The sequence below is a fragment of the Mastomys coucha genome, unplaced genomic scaffold (assembly GCF_008632895.1).
Source record: "Mastomys coucha isolate ucsf_1 unplaced genomic scaffold, UCSF_Mcou_1 pScaffold21, whole genome shotgun sequence".
Lineage (NCBI taxonomy): Eukaryota > Metazoa > Chordata > Mammalia > Rodentia > Muridae > Mastomys > Mastomys coucha.
In genome coordinates, this window is record NW_022196904.1 from 71,664,590 (window position 1) to 71,686,111 (window position 21,522).

A 21,522-nucleotide genomic window follows, 5' to 3' on the forward strand; every position below is an offset into this window, starting at 1 on the left:
AAAAAAAAAGAGGGGGGGAGAGGAAGAAGGAAGGAAGGAGGGAGGGAAGGAAGGAAGGGAAAAAACAAAAGTTGGGAGGGGAAGGTGAATATGGAAGGAATATATTGTGAGAAATCCTCAAAGAATTAGTAAAAATATTCTTATTGCATATTTAATACTATATTAAAACTTTTAAAGCCCTTAAAATCAATATATGAATATTTTATTCTTTTGAAAAGCATAGAAAGACTATTAGTAACTACAAAAGAAGAAATGCACATAATCAATAAGCATGAAAACATTTAATGACACTAAAAATGGAAAAAATCCAACAGAGATACACTTTTCCTCTGTCAAACCCACACATTTTCTTAGTGAGGTGTGGGAAGCAAAGCCTCACTCGTTGCTGGTGGGAGTGGAATTGAACATCGCTGTAGGCTAAGAGCACAGAGCACCTCAATGCTTTAAATGCCCACACCTCAACCCAAGTTTCCATTTCCAGAATTTATCCTGCAGAGAAGCAATCAAATGTTCAAAGATGGGCAGGAACGTTCATTACCATAGTATTTATGTTAGTGAAAAAAATAGAAAAAACACAGCTGTCTCAAACTGTAAGGAGTCAAGGGAATGAGCCATGATGAAACTGGGATATTCCTTGGGCATATTCCAGTTTACAGCAGGGTTGAAAGGGAATACTGAAAACTAGGAGGAGACGGTCATGACTATCAAAATATTTTCTTAAAAGGTTAAAAGGAGTAATAATAAAAAAAAGTACTAGAAAGATGTAATAAACTACCAGCCTATCTTGTGGTTGATATGACATGTGCTCTATGCTTGTTTTCCAGTGCTGGGACTTAAACCCAGGGCCCTCTGCTTGTTAGGCAATATTAGGTAGTATTCTACTACTGAGCTACACCCTAGCCGAAGGGCAGGTGGGCTTTATATTTCTTTCTTGACAGTGTGCTACATTGTATTTCTTTTATTATCTCTCTCTCTCTCTCTCTCTCTCTCTCTCTCTCTCTCTCTCATACACACACACACACACACACACACACACACACACACACACAATACCTACAATAAGTGTTTTTATAATTTGGCTGTTTAGGTTTTCAGATTTTCAACTATTTGGAAAACTTGGTCAGAGTGTTCATTCATTGAAAAGATTCAACTTGTGGTTCAGAAAAAGAAAAACATACAATTAAGTATCAGAAGGATGAATAAAAACTAAAGCTTAGGAGACAAAAATCTCATTTCTATCTAATGCCTTAGGTACATTTATCTAACAAGATAATCTTCACGCAAAATTTTTTAGATAAATGAAGATATTTAAGTATAAACATATCACTACAAAATGTGGTGTTTAGGAAAAGGCAGCGTATTAGAAATCTCTTCACCAGGAACCACTTCTGCAGAGTGAGTGGACCCTTTAAAAATGTCCATGGTGGGGTGTGGGTTGGAGAGATAGCTCAGTGGTTAAGAGTGCATATTACAGCCAGACAGTGGTGCAGCAGGCCTTTAGCCCTAGCTCTCAGGGGGCAGAGGTAGGAGATCTCTGATTTCAAGGCCAGCCTTGTCTACAGAGCAAGTTCCAGGACAGCCAGGACTACACAGAGAAACCTTGTCCCCAAAACAAAAAAAATAACAAACAAACAACAACAACAACAACGACAATGACAACGACAAAGCATGTATATTCCTCTTCCAGAGGACCCCTGTTCAATTGCTAGCACACAGATCAGATGATTTATAACAGCCTGCGACTCCAGCTCCAGGGGATCTGACGCTAATTGACCTCCTCAAGCACTGTCCCCAATACATGGCATACAGACACACACACAAGTAAACATATAGCAGATTTTTTAAAAAATGAAAAAAAAAGAATGTAGTTTCTACCCACATTTCCATTTCAAGAACTCAATCATTACTCAATAATTATCACACTAAATCAAACTGTCACTTGGATCAGGGACTAGTTAAAGTTCCTATCCATCAGAAGCCTAGCATATATTTAGTCTATAGCTTCTCCTGGAACCTCTTCTCTATGGCAAGCCCAATGGGTCCGTAAGTCCAGACAGACCTAGGTCTGCCTGCCCATCATCCCAGCCTCCAAGTCTGCTGGCAATGGCAGGCCCTGGGCGGCTCGCACCCTCAATGACTCTGCTCCCCACCTTTGGGTCTGTGACGCTGAGGTTTCTCCTTCCCGGGCTCTTGCTACTGAGCTCCTCTTTTCTAGCTTCCTAGGCTTCAGCTTTTCTGTGAGACTCAGGGTCCAGTCCTGAGTGTCGGACATAACGGTTTCCGACACCATCTTCCTGGTTCTTTCCTGGGAGCTGACCTCTTTCTGACTTCAGCTACCCAAGCTAAGCGATCCTTCCCCCAGCAGCCTCGTGAGACACGCCCTTCCTCAGTACCTACACATCTTACTCACAAGTCCGAAGGCTACTGACCACCCAGTTAATAAGCTGGATGATAAATCAGGGAGAATCCCAGCCCTCACAGTGCCTCAGACTTATCTCCATACCTGATGCACAGGCAGACATCCGGGCTGTCCAGCTCAACCACCATTCTCAACCAAATCCCAATTCTGCTCCGAGTCTACGATGATCAAGCCTTTTCTCGTCAACAAAGACGTCAGGCATGCTCGTATCTTTTTAAATTCTCAGGTTAAAAATGGGTCCTTTATAGCCATTGTTATCATTCTCTTAAGCAGACAGACTACTCAAATCCTGGCAAAGCCAGATCTCCTCAGACTTAGAACTGTGGGAACAGCATCCTCCATCTGCCTTTTGTTAAGACAGGAAGAGGCTTGGAGCTCTCTGGTATCAAGTATTTTCCCTAGTGAGCAGGAGGTGCCTGCCTAGTGAGGAGGAACCTCCTGCTATGCATTTCCCAGCAATCAGTAAACACTCTGCCTTACCACTCAACATTTAAATGCTTCCTGTCCTCAAGAAAGCACACAGACCCTGACCTCGCATGAAATGCCTTCATGTGGACATTGTGCGCTAACAAAGCCCCACCCCCTTTGAAATGCTGGGAACAAATCCTGGTCTTGAGCAGGCTAAGTAAACACTGTACCACAAAGCCACACCCTGACCTTTAAACATGGTGACTGCAGAAGTTCTTCATGGGCCAGGAACGCAACTCTGATTGTATCAACAGCTTTCTGTCAAAAATACAGTACTGCACCTGAGAAATTCTAAAGTCTCATGAAAACCTGCCACCTGCACCTCACCGAGAGCAGGCTAATAGTTGGAAAAAATGCCTTCAGAATATCCTGCTGCTAAGATTACCCATTTCTTGCCAGGAGTGACAAGGAATAAGGGATCTCAATTACTGATCACACTCAGATGTATTTCAGGGACAAATTACTTACTTGGGAATGATTACTTGAGGTCTCGATTTTCTCCTGGGACTTGTCTCTGGCTAGCCTGGCAGCTTCTCTGACCTCCTGGAATTTCTCTGCAAACTGAACACATGGAACAGTTATTAGGATTTTTGTTAATCTTATTCATGGGCATATCCAGTACCCACCTTTATTATTTTGTATCCATGTTAAGCCTATAAATTCTGTACAAATGGCAGAAAAATTCTATCTGTCATTAAAAGGAAATAAAGATAAGAAATCTCTTTTTCCAATAAACACCACTGGTCACAGTCAGACTGGAGCCAGTTTCAGAGTTTCTGATGCTAGCTGGATACAGTAACTGAGAGGAAGCACGAATTTAAAATCCTCTGATTAACAGTAACTAACACAAAGACATCTCAAGAAATACAGCTTCTCCACAGAAGGAAGCATGGGAAAGTCCACAAACTCCATCGGAGGCATTCAAGAACTTGTAAGTTAATGCCAGGAAGAAGGGAAACAAGGCTGTGATGTGCACACCTGGAACCCCAGAACTTGGGAGGCTGCACTGAGAAAACTGAATGTTCAAAGCCAGCTCATGCCACACAACGAGGTCTAGGGCAGCCTGCTCTATAAACAATGAGGCCCCATCACACTGACGCCAACTCGGCATCTATAATTTAAAAATCCTAAAGTCAGGACTAGAGAGAGGGCTCAATAGCTAAGAGAGCATAGTGCTCTTGTAGAGGGCCTGAGTTCGGTTCCTCGCACCCAGGTCAGGTGGCTCATAGCCACCTGTAACTTCAGCTCCAATAGACCTTTTTCTGGAATCTCTGTGCAGTGCACTTAAGTACATAAATCCACACTCAGACAGACATATACACATAATCTAAAGTAAACACTTAGAGAAACTTTTAAAAAACTCTAAAGTCACAGGGCAATCACGATACTGGCTTATAGGCCCCGCAGGCAAGAGCTTAATTAGGAGTAAGCTGTTAGACCAGAGAATTACTTAAAGATAATGCTGGTCTTATATATCTAGGAAGGGTAAAATGGCAACACTGAGAAAGAGGAAAAGCCAGCAGGCTGCCAGACCCTTACAGTTACAGTTCTGGAGGCTCTGTTATGTGCTCATTTATGGGTGAGCACAGGCTCTCTCCTCCGAGTCTGCTTTCTGGACCCTGACGGACAGCAGATGGTGGCAAACCCAGAACCCCATGTGAGGAGAAAAGGACATGCTTCCTATTCCAGCCTACATTTCCCCCTCCACAGGCCCACTAACCAAGCCACAGACATGACGCTTCAAACCTGATCGCTCCAAAACTGTCAGAGGAAAAATCATCACCTGCTGCTTAAGCACATGAGACTAACTGGAGATGGGTACTAATGTACCCATCTTTGAGGAGTAGCTAATGCTACTCCCTCTTTGAGGGACCATGGTGGGGAGAGGCCCTGCATCTCCTGGAAAACTATGCCAACAGGCTCAGGCATGCCGTGAGCTCCTGCCTACTGAAAAAGGGAAACAATCTTGTCAAAGACTTGTTCCCTCTCTACAAAGGAACTCTAAGTCTGTAAAGGATTTTGCTTATATTTAAACAGACACAAACTAAAAAGGAAATTTCAGGGAAAAAAAAAAAGCTTTAAAGTAACAAGAAAGAAGAATGGGGCCCGGAGACGGCTTAGCTTTGAGAGCACTTATTGGTCTTGTAGACTTCAGGGCTTTAGTTCCCAGCACCCACAAGAGAGCTCACAACTCCAGTTCTGGGGAGTTCAGGTGCCCTCTTCTGGCAGCTCCAGGTATTGCATGCAAATGGTGCATCAGATAACCCTTTGAAGAAATGCTCATTTAAAATGTTTTATAAGCTGAGCATAGTGGCTCATGCCATCATCTTAGCACTTGAGAAGCTGAGGTAGGAGGATTACTCAGAGTTGAAAGCCACTAAGCCTTGGCTACACAATGAATTCTAAGCCTGGACTATAGTGTGAGACCCTATCTCAAAAAGCAAAAACACCCCACCAGAAAACAACAACAACAACAAAAAACCCTAAATAAACAAACAAAATAAATCTATACATTACCAGTTGATATAGAGGACAGAGCAGAATGAGCCCAGAGAGTTGGATCCTGTCAACTAAACAAAACTGAGCTTAGGGCAGAAAGCCAACAGTGGGGAACGTTATTCAGCTATGGTAAGTGGGAGGCAAGGGTGTTGAGCTCCTGAGGAATTAAACGGCGGTTATGAAAAAGAGCGACTTTGGAAATCAGTCCTGGGTGCAAAGTGAATCCAGCACTTATCAAACCACGGCTGGAGGGCTAGGAGAGTCTTTCTCTAAACTTGGAAGACATGAAAGAAAGTCACAGACGTGACAGGTTTGATGATGGGACAATTCAAAGCTTTTAAATGTAGGGAAAAAAAAACCCTAAGAACAAAAATCAAAGACAAAAAAATAAAAAAATAAAAATCCCCACTCACCCAGAAGGGAAACAGAAGGGGACCATCCTGAGCCAGGAGAGGACAATACAGAGAAGGACCTCTACTGTCTGACAGAGTTAACACAGATGGAGAGGAAAATAATAAAATGCTAATAAATAAACAGTGAGATTCATGAGCAAAATACAGCAAATAAACAGCGTATAACTAGGGTTGTTCGGCCTGGCTGGAAATTTGAAGCAAAAATAATGAGGTGCCATTCTTTGCCTGTAAAATTAGCACACGCTAAACAGTCCTGAAACTGGGCGCTGGCAAGATTGTTCTGTTTTGGTCCATGTTTTGGTACAGCCCCACTGAGAAGCAATTTGGAAGTACATATTGTGAATGACAAAAATATTCATACCTACTGACACAGTGATTGAGCTCCTGGGAAACCACAGAGAAAATAATTGAGAATATAAAAAAAGGGGCCTTCAATGCAGTGATCATAATCCCAGCATTATCTACAATAATGAAAATGAAAACCTGGAAGTGATCCAAAACCCCGTGAGCATGCTGGGAGAACGCTACCGGGAGAGCAGAGGCAGGAGCGGAAGACCCAAAAAGTTATCATTCGGTGGAGACCATCTCTGGGTCTAAAGATTTCTAATATTTCTTCCTTATTGTATTAAAAAGCATATACATGTATAAGCATAGAAAAATATTGTTTAAATTTTTTGTTGTTATTGTGTCTGTCGGAGGCTAGCCTATGGCAGCAACTCTCTCTCTGCACTTTGAGGTGGGTCCCAGGGGGATATGCATATGGCAAACACCTTTACCTGCTGAGCCATCTCGGTAGCCCCAGAAAAGGATGTTTTTAAAACCTATGGTCTCATCATCTAGAGATGAGTGCTAACCAATAGACTCCTGATATAATTCTATACATATTTATCCATTCATCACTTCTTTTAAATGAGATTGTAGATCTCATCTCATAGCCAATTTTGAAATTAATAATATAGCACTAATACTTCCAAGCATTTATATGATGACCTTCTACTAAAGTATCTTCACTGCTGCACAAAATTACCCGTAAGGACACACAAGACTATTTAAGCAATTTCCTTTCTTCTTTCTTTCTCTTTTTTTTAAAAAAAATATGGGTCTCACAATACAGCCTTGGCTAGCCTGGAACTCACAGAGATCTGTCTGCCTCTCTCTCTCAAGTGCTGGGATTAAAGGCGTGTGTCGCCACATCCCGTTAACCAGTTTCCTTATGTTGGATTTTTAGTTTGTTTGTTTCTTACTCTGACCCAGCAAGACTATCCCTGTAGTAGCTACATCATGCCACCAATATTTCCTTACAGTTTCCTAGAGTGAAACTTACAGATAGAAAAATATTAAAACAGGGTTTTCTGAAATATATTGCCAAGTACATAGGTTATTTATTTTTTAATTCTGAGGTAATTTTCTAAAGTTTCTAAAGATGTAATCATTTTAATCAAAACTGTTATCATTTATGAAAAACAAGATTGCTTGACCTTACATGTGGCAATTTGGGGGTAGAGTGGCTCTTGAAAACGTAAACCCTATAGTTATCTATCAAAACCTGAGTATTTTCTTTCTACTAGCTTAATGGGATCTCACCATTACCTGGAATGGTGAGGAGGAATGAGGTTGGTCAGGTTCATTGTGACAACTTACTTTATTCTTTATTTTGTTTGTTTTGTAATGGAAGGCTGTGCACCCAGGGCTTGCAAGGGAGCAAAGAAAATGTCTATTCCCCCCCCCCCCTTTTTTTTCAGAAAAGTGCTGGTGCCACCTTCTGCCTCCTGTTTTCTTCCATGGATGCAGGATAACTAGTGCTTGAGAAGAAAGACCAACAAAAGGAAAAACAAACAAAAGAAAAGGCACCAATCTCTCAGAGCCAACGGTGTGGAAGCAGCATGTCTCGGACGCACTGAGACCAAGGCAAGGCTCATGGGAGAAAGCAGTTGCTTGGGGCCTCCTTCACAACACATCCTGAATCGGGTCAGTCTCGGACACTCACTGCTGCCCTGGTTCAGGTTACTGTCATCTCTGATCTGGGTTTGTACCATCGGTTCCTAATGGGTCACACCTCCACTCTTGTCTCCACCACAGTCTCGTTTCAGTACAGCAGCCATAGCTAAGGCTAGTAATGCACACCTACAGTCCTAGCACTCAGAAGTCAAAGGCAAGAGGATGACAAGTTTGAGGCCAGCCTGGAGACTGATCTTGCTGTCTCTGTCTCAGTCTCTCTCTCTCTCTCTCTTACACACACACAGACACACACAGACACAGACACAGACACAGACACACACACACACACACACACACTCCCCTCTGTCTTAGTCACTGTCATATTGCTGTGAAGAGACACCATGACCAAGGCAACACTTAAAAAAGGAAGTATTTAATTGGGAAGTTCTTATAGTTTTGGAGGGTTAGTTTACGGGCATCATGGCAGGGAGCAAGCATGGAGAGAGAGAGAGAGAGAGAGAGAGAGAGAGAGAGAGAGAGAGAGAGAGAGAGAGAGAGAGAGAGACAGAGACAGAGACAGAGAGAGAGAGAGAGAGAGAGAGAGAGAGAGAGAGAGAGGTGTTGAGACTGATGTGGGCTTTTGAAGCCTCCAAGCCCATCCCCCAGTGACACACTTCCTCTAACAAGGCCACGCCCCCTGTTCTTTCTAATCCTTCTCAAAGGATGCCCCTCTCTGATGACTCAGCATTCAAATACGTGAGTTTATGAGGGCCGTTCTTATTCAAACCACCACACAATGCCAGCAACAGCCTGCCTCAGAACTTTGCATAGTAAGATTAATGGCATCCATTTAAGCACTGTGGTCATATTTTGTGTTACTTGTAGCCACAAGCATTCTAACTAAAACACATCAAGAGAATACCTAATGGCTGCAGGTAGAAAACTGGCCCTTAAACTAAGTAACTGGAGAGGCAGGAGACTAGGTGCTAGTCTTATGACCACAGTGAATAAATAAGAGGATGCGAGGGGACATGCGGGTTTAGGTTATTATTTATTATTTACTTATTGTAGGTGTTCACATACACCGTGGTAAGCATGTAGAGTCAGAGGACATCTTGTAGGAGTTCTCTCCTTACATCATGTGGGTACCAAGGCTTGAATTCAGGTCTTTAGCCTTGGAGGGAGAGGCCTTCATTGACTAAAATACTCTGACAAAAAAACAACTCCTCACAGGAGAAAAGGTTTACTTTAGCTCATAATTTCATGTTATTGTGGGAAAGTCACAGTATCAGGAGCTTGAAATAGTTGGTTCTATCCATAGTCAAGAACAAAGAGAAGTGAATGTGTGCTCACTTGCTTGTGCTCAGCTCAATTTCCTCACTCTTACACCATATTAAGGATCCCCTGCCTAGGGAATAGCATCACCCACAGTGGACTGGGTCTCCTTATATTAACTAGCAAAGACAATTCCCTACAGAGATACCCACAGGCCAATCCAATGTAGACAACTCCTCATTGAGACACTTTTTCAGGCGGTTCTATAAGTGTCAAACTGACCATTAAGGTAAGCACCACACCCCAGATGAAATTATAGAAGCTGAAAGCAAACGCCACCTATGCAGATGAGTTGAGCTGCATCTGCCATGGAGCAATGGAGATTCTATTCTGGGCCATTCCGCATAATTAAAGAGCATGTTCCCTCTGTCTGCAGTGAGTGAGAAGGGAGCAAACTCAGAACTTTCCAGAACTGCCTCTTACCAGAGCATGCCCACTCCTTTCCACCGTTCCTCAGTAGGCTGAGGAGCTGTGTCTTCTCTAGTGGGTGGGCACATGGATCCCCATTCAATCCCAGGAATATGTAACTTTTATTATTTTTGGAAAGCCTGTCTAAGGAGCGGAATGTTTCTGTGCTATACTTCCTGGGCTGTGGTGGTGGTGGAGTGGCCCTTCTAATGAAAGCTGCGAAGAATAAGGCATCTATTTTCCTTCTGGGGGTTGGAGAGAGAAGTACATAGGAAGTGCTCTTAAGTGAAAACGTCCACACTGGTGCTTCTGTCTTCAGCCCACAATGTCTGATTACCGATCCTGCTGTAGGTCTGTAGGTGGCTGTACTGAGAAGTCAGAAATATCCAGTCACAGCTGCCCTTCAGCACACAAGCTTGGGAACCTGGAGGCCTGCTTCCCTCTGTGCTAGCTAACTGCCCCTTGTTGAGGCTGCTAGCCTCAGTTCGTGGCAATTTATCAGTGTGTGGTTAATCGCTCCCTTCAAAGAAACAGGAAAAGCTGATCTGAGGTATTTTTGGATAAAGGACATACTTGAGAGCTCGTCTCAGAAATCTCTGTGATGATGACAGGTCATAGTCACAGAGCAGAAACGTCTGTGTTGTCAGAAACTGGGGACTCGGGAAGAAGGGACACTCCTCCTTAATAACAGGACATTTTCTTCGTCTGAGAGAAACTGGAAGTAGCTCAGATCAAGGCCTTTTCAGGTCCCAAGGCAGGAACATTCACAGTTTGTTCTAGTTTTTGTTTGGAGTTGTCCTTTGATGCTTTTCCGTGGAAGTGTCTCCTTCATCCGTCCTCACTACCCTCTTTTCTCTACAGAATGAAAGGATTGTACCGGGAAGCTACCCTGGGTTCTGGGGAACTTCTGGGCCTGGATAGAGGCGGAAGCATGAGCTGAGCTGGGCTCAGACAAGACCTGATGCTTGCCCAGCATTCTGAGCCTACAGGCTGGCCTATGCAGGGCGGGCCTGAGTGCTGGGTAAGAGACAAGGGAGTCTTCAGCATCTCCTCTCCCTGCCCTGTAGCTCCTGGGGCTGGAAACCACACAAACCCCCGCTCTACTGCAGACACAGGAGGTCCTGGCCACTGCATCCTCTGTCACCATCACAGTGCACGCTGGTCCTCTCTGCCACCATGGCTCTGTACCCATGACCCGTCCCCATTTCAGAAGAGGTTGTCTCTATCCCCACCCCCATCATCCTAGGGGCTTGGGCTGCCTCACCCATCTGTCAAAGTTCTGCCATTTTAAAAAAAATTCTTAAAAATTCTCTATCTCTTCTTCAAATCTTCTACCCAGAACTGAATCTGACTTGCTTCCACGAAAAATAAAATAAAATAAAACAAACCTATCTGAAATGCAAATCTAGTCACTTAAGTTTTGGGTTAAAATCCTTCTAAGGTCACAAGGTAAAATTCAGAAATCCTAGCATGTTCTACAAGACCATCCAAAAGCTGGCTTCTAGCAGTCACACCAAATCAGGGAAGACTCAGTGACAGTCTGTAGCTCCCCTCTATAGCACATAGCAAGGTACCAGTGCTGGAGCTGGGACTGCTGCTTTCTGCTATTGGAATGGCAATGGGAGACCTGGACGCATGCCTTAGAACACCCGACTGACCCAAGCATACAAGAAAGCTTAGCCATCCACACTAGACCCGGGAAAATTGTCAAGGCCAGAGGTGTAAGGGAAGGGAAGAAACAGATCTAGACAATTAACGACAAAGACATTTGGGAACTAACAATGTTACTGGTCACAAGTGTAACCATTCCCTAAAAAAAAATAAGTCATATTCTATGTGAATCCCCCTCAGAAATCCCCACTCTGTGCCCTGCCCTGCCCCGCCCCGCCCCGCCCCACCCTGACACAACCTCCTTACAATCAAAAGACCTATGGATGAACTGACCACGGTGCCAGAAGACAAGGGGCCACATGTTCTACGCAGGACACGCCTGCTCTCCATAGTCATCCTGACCTCTGACCCCACAGGGTGCCCAGCGATTACTGGTACAGTAATGAGCGTCACGGAGCAGAGTGAACAGCTAGCTCCTTGGAGAAGCTGTCACATTGGGCGCTTTCTCCACAGACATAGTAGAACCTCACTGAGGATTGTGCTTCTGAGGTGGCCATGCATCTGCCAGACCCCCAACTCACACCTTAATCTAGAGCAGGAGTTCCCACCCTTCCTAATGCTGTGACCCCTTAGTACAGTTCCTCATGTTGTGGTGATCCCCCAAGCATAAAATGTTCTTCATTGCTACTTCATAAAGGTGACTTTTGCTACTGTTATGAATTGCAATGTAAACATCTGATGTATGGATGACCCGGTGAAAGGGTCATTCACCCCCAAAGGGGGTGTGACCCACAGGTGAGAGCCACTGGCCAAGTGTCTTATTTACATCGCGCTGCTGCAGACCCAGGACGGCTGTGGAGACTGTGGCCACTCTGCAAATGCAAAGAAGCTCCAGTCTGAAGGCCAGAGTATCCTCAGGTCCTGGAAGGCTTTATCATGCAGCGCAGCAGGCTGGCAGAGCTCTGATGTGCTTCTCCCTACTAGAGGACCTCCCTGCCCTGCTTCCAGAGCCACAGTACACAAGTGTAGCATAGTGGGACAGGGTTTAGGAGGGCAGTCCTGTCATGATAACCAACGGCCTGGTAACTTAACTCTTTTTCCTGCTGTGACCAGATACCTGCCAAGAACAAACTTAAGAGTAGGAGGAGTTATAGCTTAATAAGGGGTGTGGTTCACCACGGGTTGGGAAGCATGGTGGTGGGAGGTAAAAACTGGCCACACCAAGAGTGGACAGGAAGTGAGGCCAAGCTATTAAACGTCAAGTCTAGTTCCTATAGAGCCACCTCCTCCATTGAGGTCTGCATCCTGAAGATTCTATTACCTTTCCAAACTGCATCCCCAGGACCAAAGCCATGAGCCTCAGGGAGACATTTCACATTCTGACCTTACCTGACCTCAGCACTTCCGGTTCTTGCCCTGTGTTTCTGGACTCTCTAGTAGCCACACAACGAACTCACACAGAGGGACCATGACCAGACAACAGACGCTCAGACGGCCCACCATGGCCAGCTGAATCTCTCAGGCTTGATCTACAGACTGCTCAGTTTTCATGGTGTCTGCTATTTCAGAAAGGGCTCTCCCTCACCCACAGCAGCACAGAGTGCCACCCAGGGTGACTACAGAAGGGGAGGGGCATCCAACCATCCACATCCCACTGCAGGAAGGAGCACATACCTTCGTGAGCTGCAGCTCCGAGGAGAATCCCAAACCGAACACGGTATTGGCTCTGCTGTCAGCCCACTGCCCGAACTTCTGTGACGTTTTGGTGAAAGTCATGTTCGGGGTGATGGTGCTGTTGATGATCACCTGCAGGAGACGGCCAGAGGGAGAGTGTTAACTCTGAACTTTCCTCTTCTCCTGGGAAAGCCAGTGGCTATGGGGCGCTTCCTCTGTCTGCTGTATTTGCTCCTGAGTTGTTCTGGCCAGGGTAGACACACGACCAGGAAAAATGGGCATTTCAGACACTTAACAACAGAAGAGTCTAAAACAGGATCTTTTCACATCATCAATAGGAAAATACTTTTCCCAAGAAAAACATGGTTTCCAAAATTGATGTTTTATTGCCCCAAATATACCAAGCATAAAAGTATCCTTAAAGGCCAGCCACGTGCAGTTCCCAGAGGAACCACTCCCACAGCCTCCCACTCTTGAAATCCCTGCCGCTCAGACACCAAGACAAACCAATCAATACTTCCACCAGCAGGAAGACCCTTGCTTCCCTAGGGAAGGAGAAGACATTCCGATTTGGAGAGTAGAGGGTTAATTGATATAGATTGGTCATGCTGGTATAAGGAGGGGGTCTGTGAGGAAGGGCACGGGGACCTGGTGCTGGCTCTTACCACCTATGGCCTCAAAAAGAAGAAGAGCGGCCACAGACCCTGGAAGAAAAGATCATGGAGAACATGTATTTTCTAATATTGTATTTCTGGTTAGCAGAATTGCTGCCATGAAATAAATGTCCAATAAACATTTTTAATACATGAATGAATGCATCGTACACCAGATGACCGTGGGTCAATCACAAACGCACCCCAAGGGGTCCCTTGAAAGTTAGTAGATAAAGTCCAACCAGTTTAGCATACATCTCCCAGCCTTGCCCCTAACAGGCTGTCCCAGAGTTAATCATGATGCAATAAGAAGAGGGACACTCTCATATTTCTTTAAAACCAAATAATTTCTAATTTCTTATAAAGTATTTTTATCTAATTTTATCTTTAAAGAAGGGGAAGTTGAGGTTCAACAAAGTCAATTGACTCATTTAAGGTCATAAACCAGCAAGTGGTTAAAAGTGTGAGTGTCAAAACATGGTCAAGAGAATGAGCCATGGGGAAAGATGCCATGGGGAACTGTGAGAGGCTCCAGGAAAGCAGGTAGAGAGTCTTATTTTACCTCAGGTGCATTTTTACCTTGTATTTTACCTCAGGTACATTTTACCTCAGGTATATTTTACCTCAGGTGCATTTTACCTCAGGTATATTTTACCTCAGGTGCATTTTACCTCACATACATTTTGCCTCAGGTGCATTTTACCTTAGGAGTGTTTTGTCCCCTGATTTGTTCTTGGACATGAATTTTGTGCTTCATGTGACAAACACATTCAATTTATATAACATGTCTATTCTTGTAGGATGTCAAAATTTAGCTAATAGAACTCAATCTGATCAGCGAATCCTAAATCTGGGTCGGGCCTTCTGCCTTGTTTTTGTGCTTTCCCACATACAATCTATAGTACGTGCCAGGCAATTGTGTTTACATTGGTCTGTCCTGAGAGAGTTTTAGGAAAGGGCTGGCTCTGTTAATAGTATGTGCTTACTGACGTTTATTTACATGTTTTTCAGAACTCAACCAACCTTCTTTGGATCATCACTTTCTTTGTTGCATTCCTGTATAAAAGCACACTGAAACTGAGGTAAGACTGTCTACAGCATTAGACTGTAGCCAGCCTATTCTCTCAGGTCGTCAGATCCCAAGTTTAGCAGACAAGATCTGCACAGGAGACGAAGTGGACAGGTGTGTGTGGTGAGTGGTTTGCTTACAAAGCAACGGTTAAATGATTCCAAGAGCAAGACTTAGTCATCCTGCTTAAGGGGAGGGTGCTCTTCAGCTTCTCTGACCTATGAACTCATCAACTTTGGGAGATTCTTGCCATTCCGTCCACAGATTGCTTCTGTGCCATCTTCTCTCCTTGCCTCTCTTTCCACGACTTCAGTTCTACACATGCTAGACCTTTTGAGTGTGTCTAACATGGTCTACACTGATTACCACCAGCCTCTTCATTCTCGATTCTCTTTGGTTTAATCTAGGCACTTTTAAAAGATTTATTTTTTGTTATTTTTAATTCTGTATATGTGTTGGGGGAGATGGCTGCCTGTGAGTGGCGGTGCCAGTGGAGGTCAAAGGAGTTGGATGCCCTGAGGCTGGAGATCCAGGTGGTTGTGAGCCACCCAACATGGGTGCTGGAACTGAAATTGAGTCCTGAGGAAGAGCACTATGTATTCCCAACCACTAAGCCATTTCTCCAGTGTTCAATCTGTTTCTCATTCACTGATCTTGGTGGCTGATGCACTCTATCTGCTGTTAAACCTATCCACTCAGCACTGCGAATGGATGTGGGGTGTGGGAGGATGGATAAGGACAAGGAAGGAGTTTGGACTGGTTAGTTGCTAGTTTTATTATGTAGCCCAGACTAGCACTGAATGCATGATCCTCTTCCTCCTTTAGCCTTCATGGTTCTGAGATTCACCACCATTCTCCCCTCCATTGAGATGTTTTTAAAAATCTAGCATATTTGGTATTTTAAAAATATGTTCTAGGACCAGGCATGGTGGGGCATACCTGTAATTTTAGCAATTGAGAGGAAGAGGCAGATCTCTGTGAGTTTGAGACCAGCCTCATCTACAGAGTGAGTTCCAAGCCAGTTAGGGTCTACTTAGTGAAACCTTGTCTCAGCCAGCCAGCCATCAATCAATCAATCAATCAATCAATCAATCTAAATCCCTGAGGATATTTTCCCTTTGTCTGTCTTGTTCACTTTCCCTCTATTTCCTCAATATATTAATCATATTTATTTTAAAATCCTTGCTGCAAAGACTAACATCTGGACCATCTCTGAATCTTTCATTTTCTGGGTTTCCCCTTCCTGACTCTAAGCATATGGTCCTGCCTTTTTGCAGGTCCAGTCATTTTGTTTTTTGTTTTTTTTTTTAATCTCATGCTGAAATGTGCAATGATTCCATAGAATGTGGCTATCTGCCAGGAGAAGTTTCCCCTTCTCCTCTGCTGGGCAAAGTAGGTAGATAAGAAATTCCTTCTTCCCTGAGCTGCACTGGGTCAGCCTGGGTTTCGGCTCCTGTGAGGCTCAGTCTCCCTTGGTTCACTCCTGGATTTAGGGCAGGCCCTTCAAATCCACATATCTTTACAACTTGGCCAGCCTCATATACTGGCTTCAGATTTGTACATAACTGAGCATGGCCTTAAACTTGTGATGCTCCCACATGCTGGGGTTGTAGACTCGTGCCACCACCCATGCAGCAGTTGTGAAGGGGAACTTGGCCATGTGTTCATGGTTACTCAGGTCTTCCCTCCTGTCATGTAAGTCACACCATCATCAGGATTTCCTCTGGTTTCTCCACCAGGAACAGCCTTTCTGCAGGGCTCAGCTCAGTGCACAGCCTAAAGCCACCCCTAGTCAGTAAGTGCCCAGGTGACAGGGTGTGTAGGAGCCCAGTGTCCACTCCTTACTATCTCTGGGGTGTTCATGTTTTTGTGTGTTGTAGACTCTTGGCAGGGGCTCAGTTTTTGTATACTGTAAGTTAAGAAGATGTCCTGGGTTGGGGAAGGGAGAGTCAGCCGTGTCAAAGCTCCTCCATGTTGAGTTTCAGTTCTATCTCTTTGGTCATGCTTTGCTGATTCCCCTCCCCCAGCAGCATCTCTGCCAAAGCCCAGCCCCAACCTTCAGCCTGTATCCAGAATTGGCAAATGTTTACTGGAGAGGGGCCACCATCTTGGTTCTGAGTGGTCCCATTTTTCTGGCTCTCATTGTAGTAGAGGTCTCTGATGCCCCTTAAATCATACTCATGGGACTAAGGATGCAGTTCTTGGGTGCAGTGCTTGCTCCACATGTGCAAGCTCCTAAGTTCAAGCCCCCAAATTGTCCCAAAGTCCTATTTTTCCTATTTGTTATCAGAGAGTACACTGTGAGTGGCCCACTAGAAGCTACGAATCTCAAGTAGAACTGCGTGCTGAAGCAACAGAGATTCAGATCCACACTGCACTGCGAGTTTGGTTGGACATTATTCTACAGTGTTTATGGCAAACATGCAGTTTCTCACAAGGTCACCACTCATGTCGATTAAGCAAAGCTGGGCTTAGGTATGCCAGTCTAGCCCATTGGTATGGTTTTAAGCTCAGCTGCTCTTCAAGTCCTGTAACAGTCCATGCATTCACTCAAAGCAGGGATTCCAGACCACTTACACCTGCTCATCTGTTCCCCCCTCCATCTGCAGCATGTGATGGAAAGTAGAGAGAGCAAGGAGCTGCCAGACCACAGCCCATACTCTTCTCAGCCCATGCTCATGAGTCTTCTCCTCTTCTGTCTCCTAAAAGAAGGGTCCAGCCACTCAGCCAGAACCAAACTTGCCCCAGTCTCCTGGATCCCGTGTCTTTGTCTCCAGCTCCAGGACATTCCTCTCTACCATACAATTGCACTCTGTACCACGCCACCACCACCACCACAGGTAACAGGAGGTCTGTCTGTCCTTGGGACACAGGATGCCGACCTTGCAGAACTCACGAGGATTTTGCAGAGGGAGCTGCAGCAGCATCCTCCTCATTCCTCACTGAAAGGTCTGCTCTGTAGTCCCTGTCATCAGCATCAAAGTGCCAGGGCCCTTATCTACAAGCTGGATGTCAGCCAGGGGGGAGAAAAGTGAAAGCCACATTTGCCATACTGCCTTTGCAATTCCTCACACTGGCGGGCTCCCTCAGGGTTCTACATGCCTTTGCTGCTTCCTAACAGGCTCGCCCAAGGTTCGGAGACATCCTAGATCCAGAAGGAAGGGGAGGACAGAAGAGAAATGGGGGCAGGGAAGGCCACCATTTAGTATCCCAGCATCCTTTTTGCCTTGCCCTAACTACCTGAGGTACTTGCCCTGAGCAGCATCACTGGCAGAGGAGTAAGCCACATCTATGTAAGTGAGACTGCTGCCTGCTGCCTGCCCCCTAAAAACCCAGAGCATCGACCTTCAAAAGCATCGAGAGTGACAACCCCAGTGAGCATGCTGTGAAAATGTCCCCAGCCTTGGAATCTTCTTCCCTTTTTTTGCCACTAACATGGGCATGGCCCCTGCGCTACACCTAGCTTATCCACTAAGACTGAGTCCTTCAAACAAGCTGGGCAGCAGCTAGAAGGCCTGCTCCTTCCGTCTGCCCCTCTCAGGCTCTGTCTGTCCCTTCCAGCCAACTGCATTTGCACCTGGAGGGCTGACCTAACTCTTGGAGACTCTAAACCAGCAATGGCTTTCATCTTTCTCAGGAAAAAAAGGAAAGAAAGTGAACACATATAAAAAGACCCTCTTAAAAACAATGTTTCTGGTTTTTTATTTTAAGTGCCTTTCTGTAGCCCAGGCTAACCTTGAACTTGAGATCTTCCTGACTTAGCCACCCAGGTGTTGGACTGGAGGCATGCACCTACAGAGCCAGCTGGAAAGCCCATTTGATCTGCTGTGGGTGTGCAATGGTGACGTGCCCTGTGCAGCTGGGTGGGCAGAAGGGACAGCCTGAGTTCAGGATAAAGAGATGGGATCTTACGGGGCCGAGGACAGCTCAGTTCTGGACAAGAGAATGATCTGCTCCTGGGAGGCTAGAGAGAACGAGGCTGATGGGCAGACTGATCAGCTCAGGTTCTACTAGCAAAATGAAAATGGCCTTATATAATGGTTATCACTATTATATGGTCATCACATTCAAGATACCTCAGATAGCGTCAAAGGTTTGGGAAGGAGCATGGAGCAATGGTGCTGCCATAGGTCAGCAAAACTATTTAATAATAATAATAATTAATAATAATAATAGGGGCTGGCGAGATGGCTCAGCGGGTAAGAGCACTGACTGCTCTTCCGAAGGTCCTGAGTTCGGATCCCAGCAACCACATGGTGGCTCACAACCACCCGTAATGAGATCTGGTGCCCTCTTCTGGTGTGTCTGAAGACAGCTACAGTGAATTATGCCAGAGCAGGGCTGAAGCGAACCAGGCCAGAGAGCAGCCACACACATGATGGTTCACGGCCATCTGTACAACTCTACAACTACATACACATAAAATAAATAAAATAAAAAAACAATAACGTGGGTGGGGTGGTGGCATACTCCTTTAACCCCAGCACTCTGGAGGTAGAAACAGGTGGATCTCTAGGAATTCAAGGCCAGCCTGGTCTATAAATGGAGTTCCAAGACAGCCAGGACTACACAGATAGACCCTGTTTCAAAACAAACAAAATGTGGTTTCTCAACATTTACAAATACACTTTTGAGCACAAGCCTATGAGAAGCCTTTGCATAGAGTGTGGGAAATGTTGCTCACAGCAGCAGTGTTAGCAACCACAGTATCTACCACCAGCAGAATGTATAATAAACTGTAGCACTCTCATAATAAAAAGCTATCTGGCAGGAAAATTAAACAAGGTTTCAGTCATTAACATAGATGAATCACAAAACACAGTATTAATATTTTAAAGGATATCATCAAAGAACACATATGGGATTCTATTTGTATAAAAGTCAAAACCAGATAAAATAAATAAGGTATTAGTTAGGCAGGGGTCAACACACTATAATCCTTAGGCTAAACCCAACAGATAGCCTGTGGTTTTTAATCAAGTTTTACTGGACTAATCATTTACATAGAGTCTGTGGGTCTATGAACAGCTTCTCATCACAAGGGAAAAACAGAAAAGCTGCAAGAGATCATATTTTATGATCTCTTGCAGCTTGTCAACAAGTTTCTCTCTAGCTTGTCAATAAGTATCTCTCTAGCTTGTCAACAAGTTTCCAGCCTCTGGTTTAAGGACATGCTCTCTCTCTCTCTCTCTCTCTCTCTCTCTCTCTCTCTCTCTCTCTCTCTCTCTCTTTCTCTCTCTCTCAAACACACACACATTTACACACACACACATTCTCTCTTTTCCACTCTCTCTCATAAACACACACACAGACATACACACACACACACACACACACACACACACACACACACGTGAATGGTCAAATCACCAAGGGAATGCTTGTTACAGTTTCAGGAGAGGATGATCTCTTAATGGACGGATGAGAATCATGTAATTAGGGAGCAGCCCACACATCCTTTTGGAATATGGAACATGACTCCACTTAAGAGTCTTCGGCTTTATCATGGTGTGAAAGTGATTCATAGTCATTAGAAATCATACTTCACATTTTTATTTATCTTACTTTATTTTTGCAGTGCTGGATCTGAAATACAGGGCATTTGGCATGCAGTTGAGAGCTATACTACAGCCTCTAACTGTTGATCTTTCCCCAGCTGGTGGTACCTATCATGATCCTTTGCTGGACAGCAGCCACAAGGGTAAACTCTGTAGCACCTATGTGGCAGAGCTGGGACACTCAGTGGGTTAGTGTGTCCAGCGCAGTGTGAGCTGGGACACTCTGTGGGTTAGTGTGTCCAGCGCAGTGTGAGCTGGGACACTCTGTGGGTTAGTGTGTCCAGTGCAGTGTGAACTAGGACACTCAGTGGGTTAGTGTGTCCAGCGCAGTATGAGCTGGGACACTCAGTGGGTTAGTGTATCCAGTGCACTGCATCACTCAGTGGGTTAGTGTGTCCAGCGCAGTGTGAGCTGGGACATTCAGTGGGTTGCTGTGTTCAGCGCAGTGAGATATTCAGTAGTTCAACACAGTGCTTTGCTATGTTGTTTTCAATTTGTGATGAATTTATTAAGTTGCAGACTGGGCCCCCAACAATTGGAGTGGGGGCTGTTCCCTCAGCCTGTTGCCTGTCTGCCTGTGGATTCAGAGCCCCTAAATGGACCACCTTATCTGCCTCCAATGAGAGAGGATGCACCTAGTCCCACAGCGACTTGATGTGCGGGGGTGGGGTGGGGGGTGGGAGTCGGTTGGGTGGGGTGACTCCCAGAGGGAGTCTTCCCCTTTTCAAAAGAGAAGGGGGAAGGGTTCTTTTTTGAAAGGATGGAATGGGGGGGGACTTGCATAAGGGAGTGCTGGGAGGAAGAAGCTGATATTGGGATGTAAAGTGAATAAATAAAAGAAGATAAATAAATAACTTAAATAAAAAGTTGCAGGCTAGGGCCTTTGTACTAAAGGACCTACTTGAACTGAGTAGGAGACCACGAGTGCCCAACTTAGTATTAATACATTGAGAATAACTGCTACCAAACCTATAACAGAGTTGTTCTGAGGCTCATCTTCAGGGTGAGAAGAGCCTGTATCCTGAGACTCTGGCAAGCACAATGGAAAGAAGAGGGGGCTGGGCTTACAGAGAGGAGGGGCTGGGCTTACAGAGAGGGGAGGGACTGGGCTTAGAGAGAGAGGAGGGGCTGGGTTTACAGAGAGGGGAGGGACTGGGCTTAGAGAGAGAGGAGGGGCTGGGCTTACAGAGAGAGGAGGGACTGGGCTTAGAGAGAGAGGAGGGGCTGGGCTTACAGAGAGGGGAGGAGCTGGGCTTACAGAGAGAGGAGGGGCTGGACTTACAGAGAGAGGAGGAGCTGGGCTTACAGAGAGGAGGGGCTGGGCTTAAAGAGAGAGGAGGGACTGGGTTTAGAGAGAGAGGAGGGGCTGGACTTACAGAGAGAGGAGGAGCTGGGCTTATAGAGAGAGGAGGGGCTGGGCTTACAGAGAGGGGAGGGGCTGGGCTTAGAGAGAGAGGAGGGACTGGACTTACAGAGA

At 45.3% G+C, this 21,522-nt stretch overlaps 1 protein-coding gene across 2 annotated transcripts in view; it reads right to left on the reverse strand.

Annotated features, from left to right (window-relative positions):
* Positions 1–21,522, reverse strand: part of Homer2 (homer scaffold protein 2) — a 97,151-nt gene that overhangs the window by 11,128 nt on the left and 64,501 nt on the right. For both annotated transcript variants that reach the window (XM_031387187.1, XM_031387186.1), the window contains exons 3-4: positions 12,766–12,897; positions 3,356–3,448 (exon numbers count right to left, since the gene is read on the reverse strand). In XM_031387187.1, the coding sequence (XP_031243047.1) occupies positions 3,356–3,448; positions 12,766–12,897 (225 nt within the window). The remainder of the gene's footprint in view (positions 1–3,355; positions 3,449–12,765; positions 12,898–21,522) is intronic.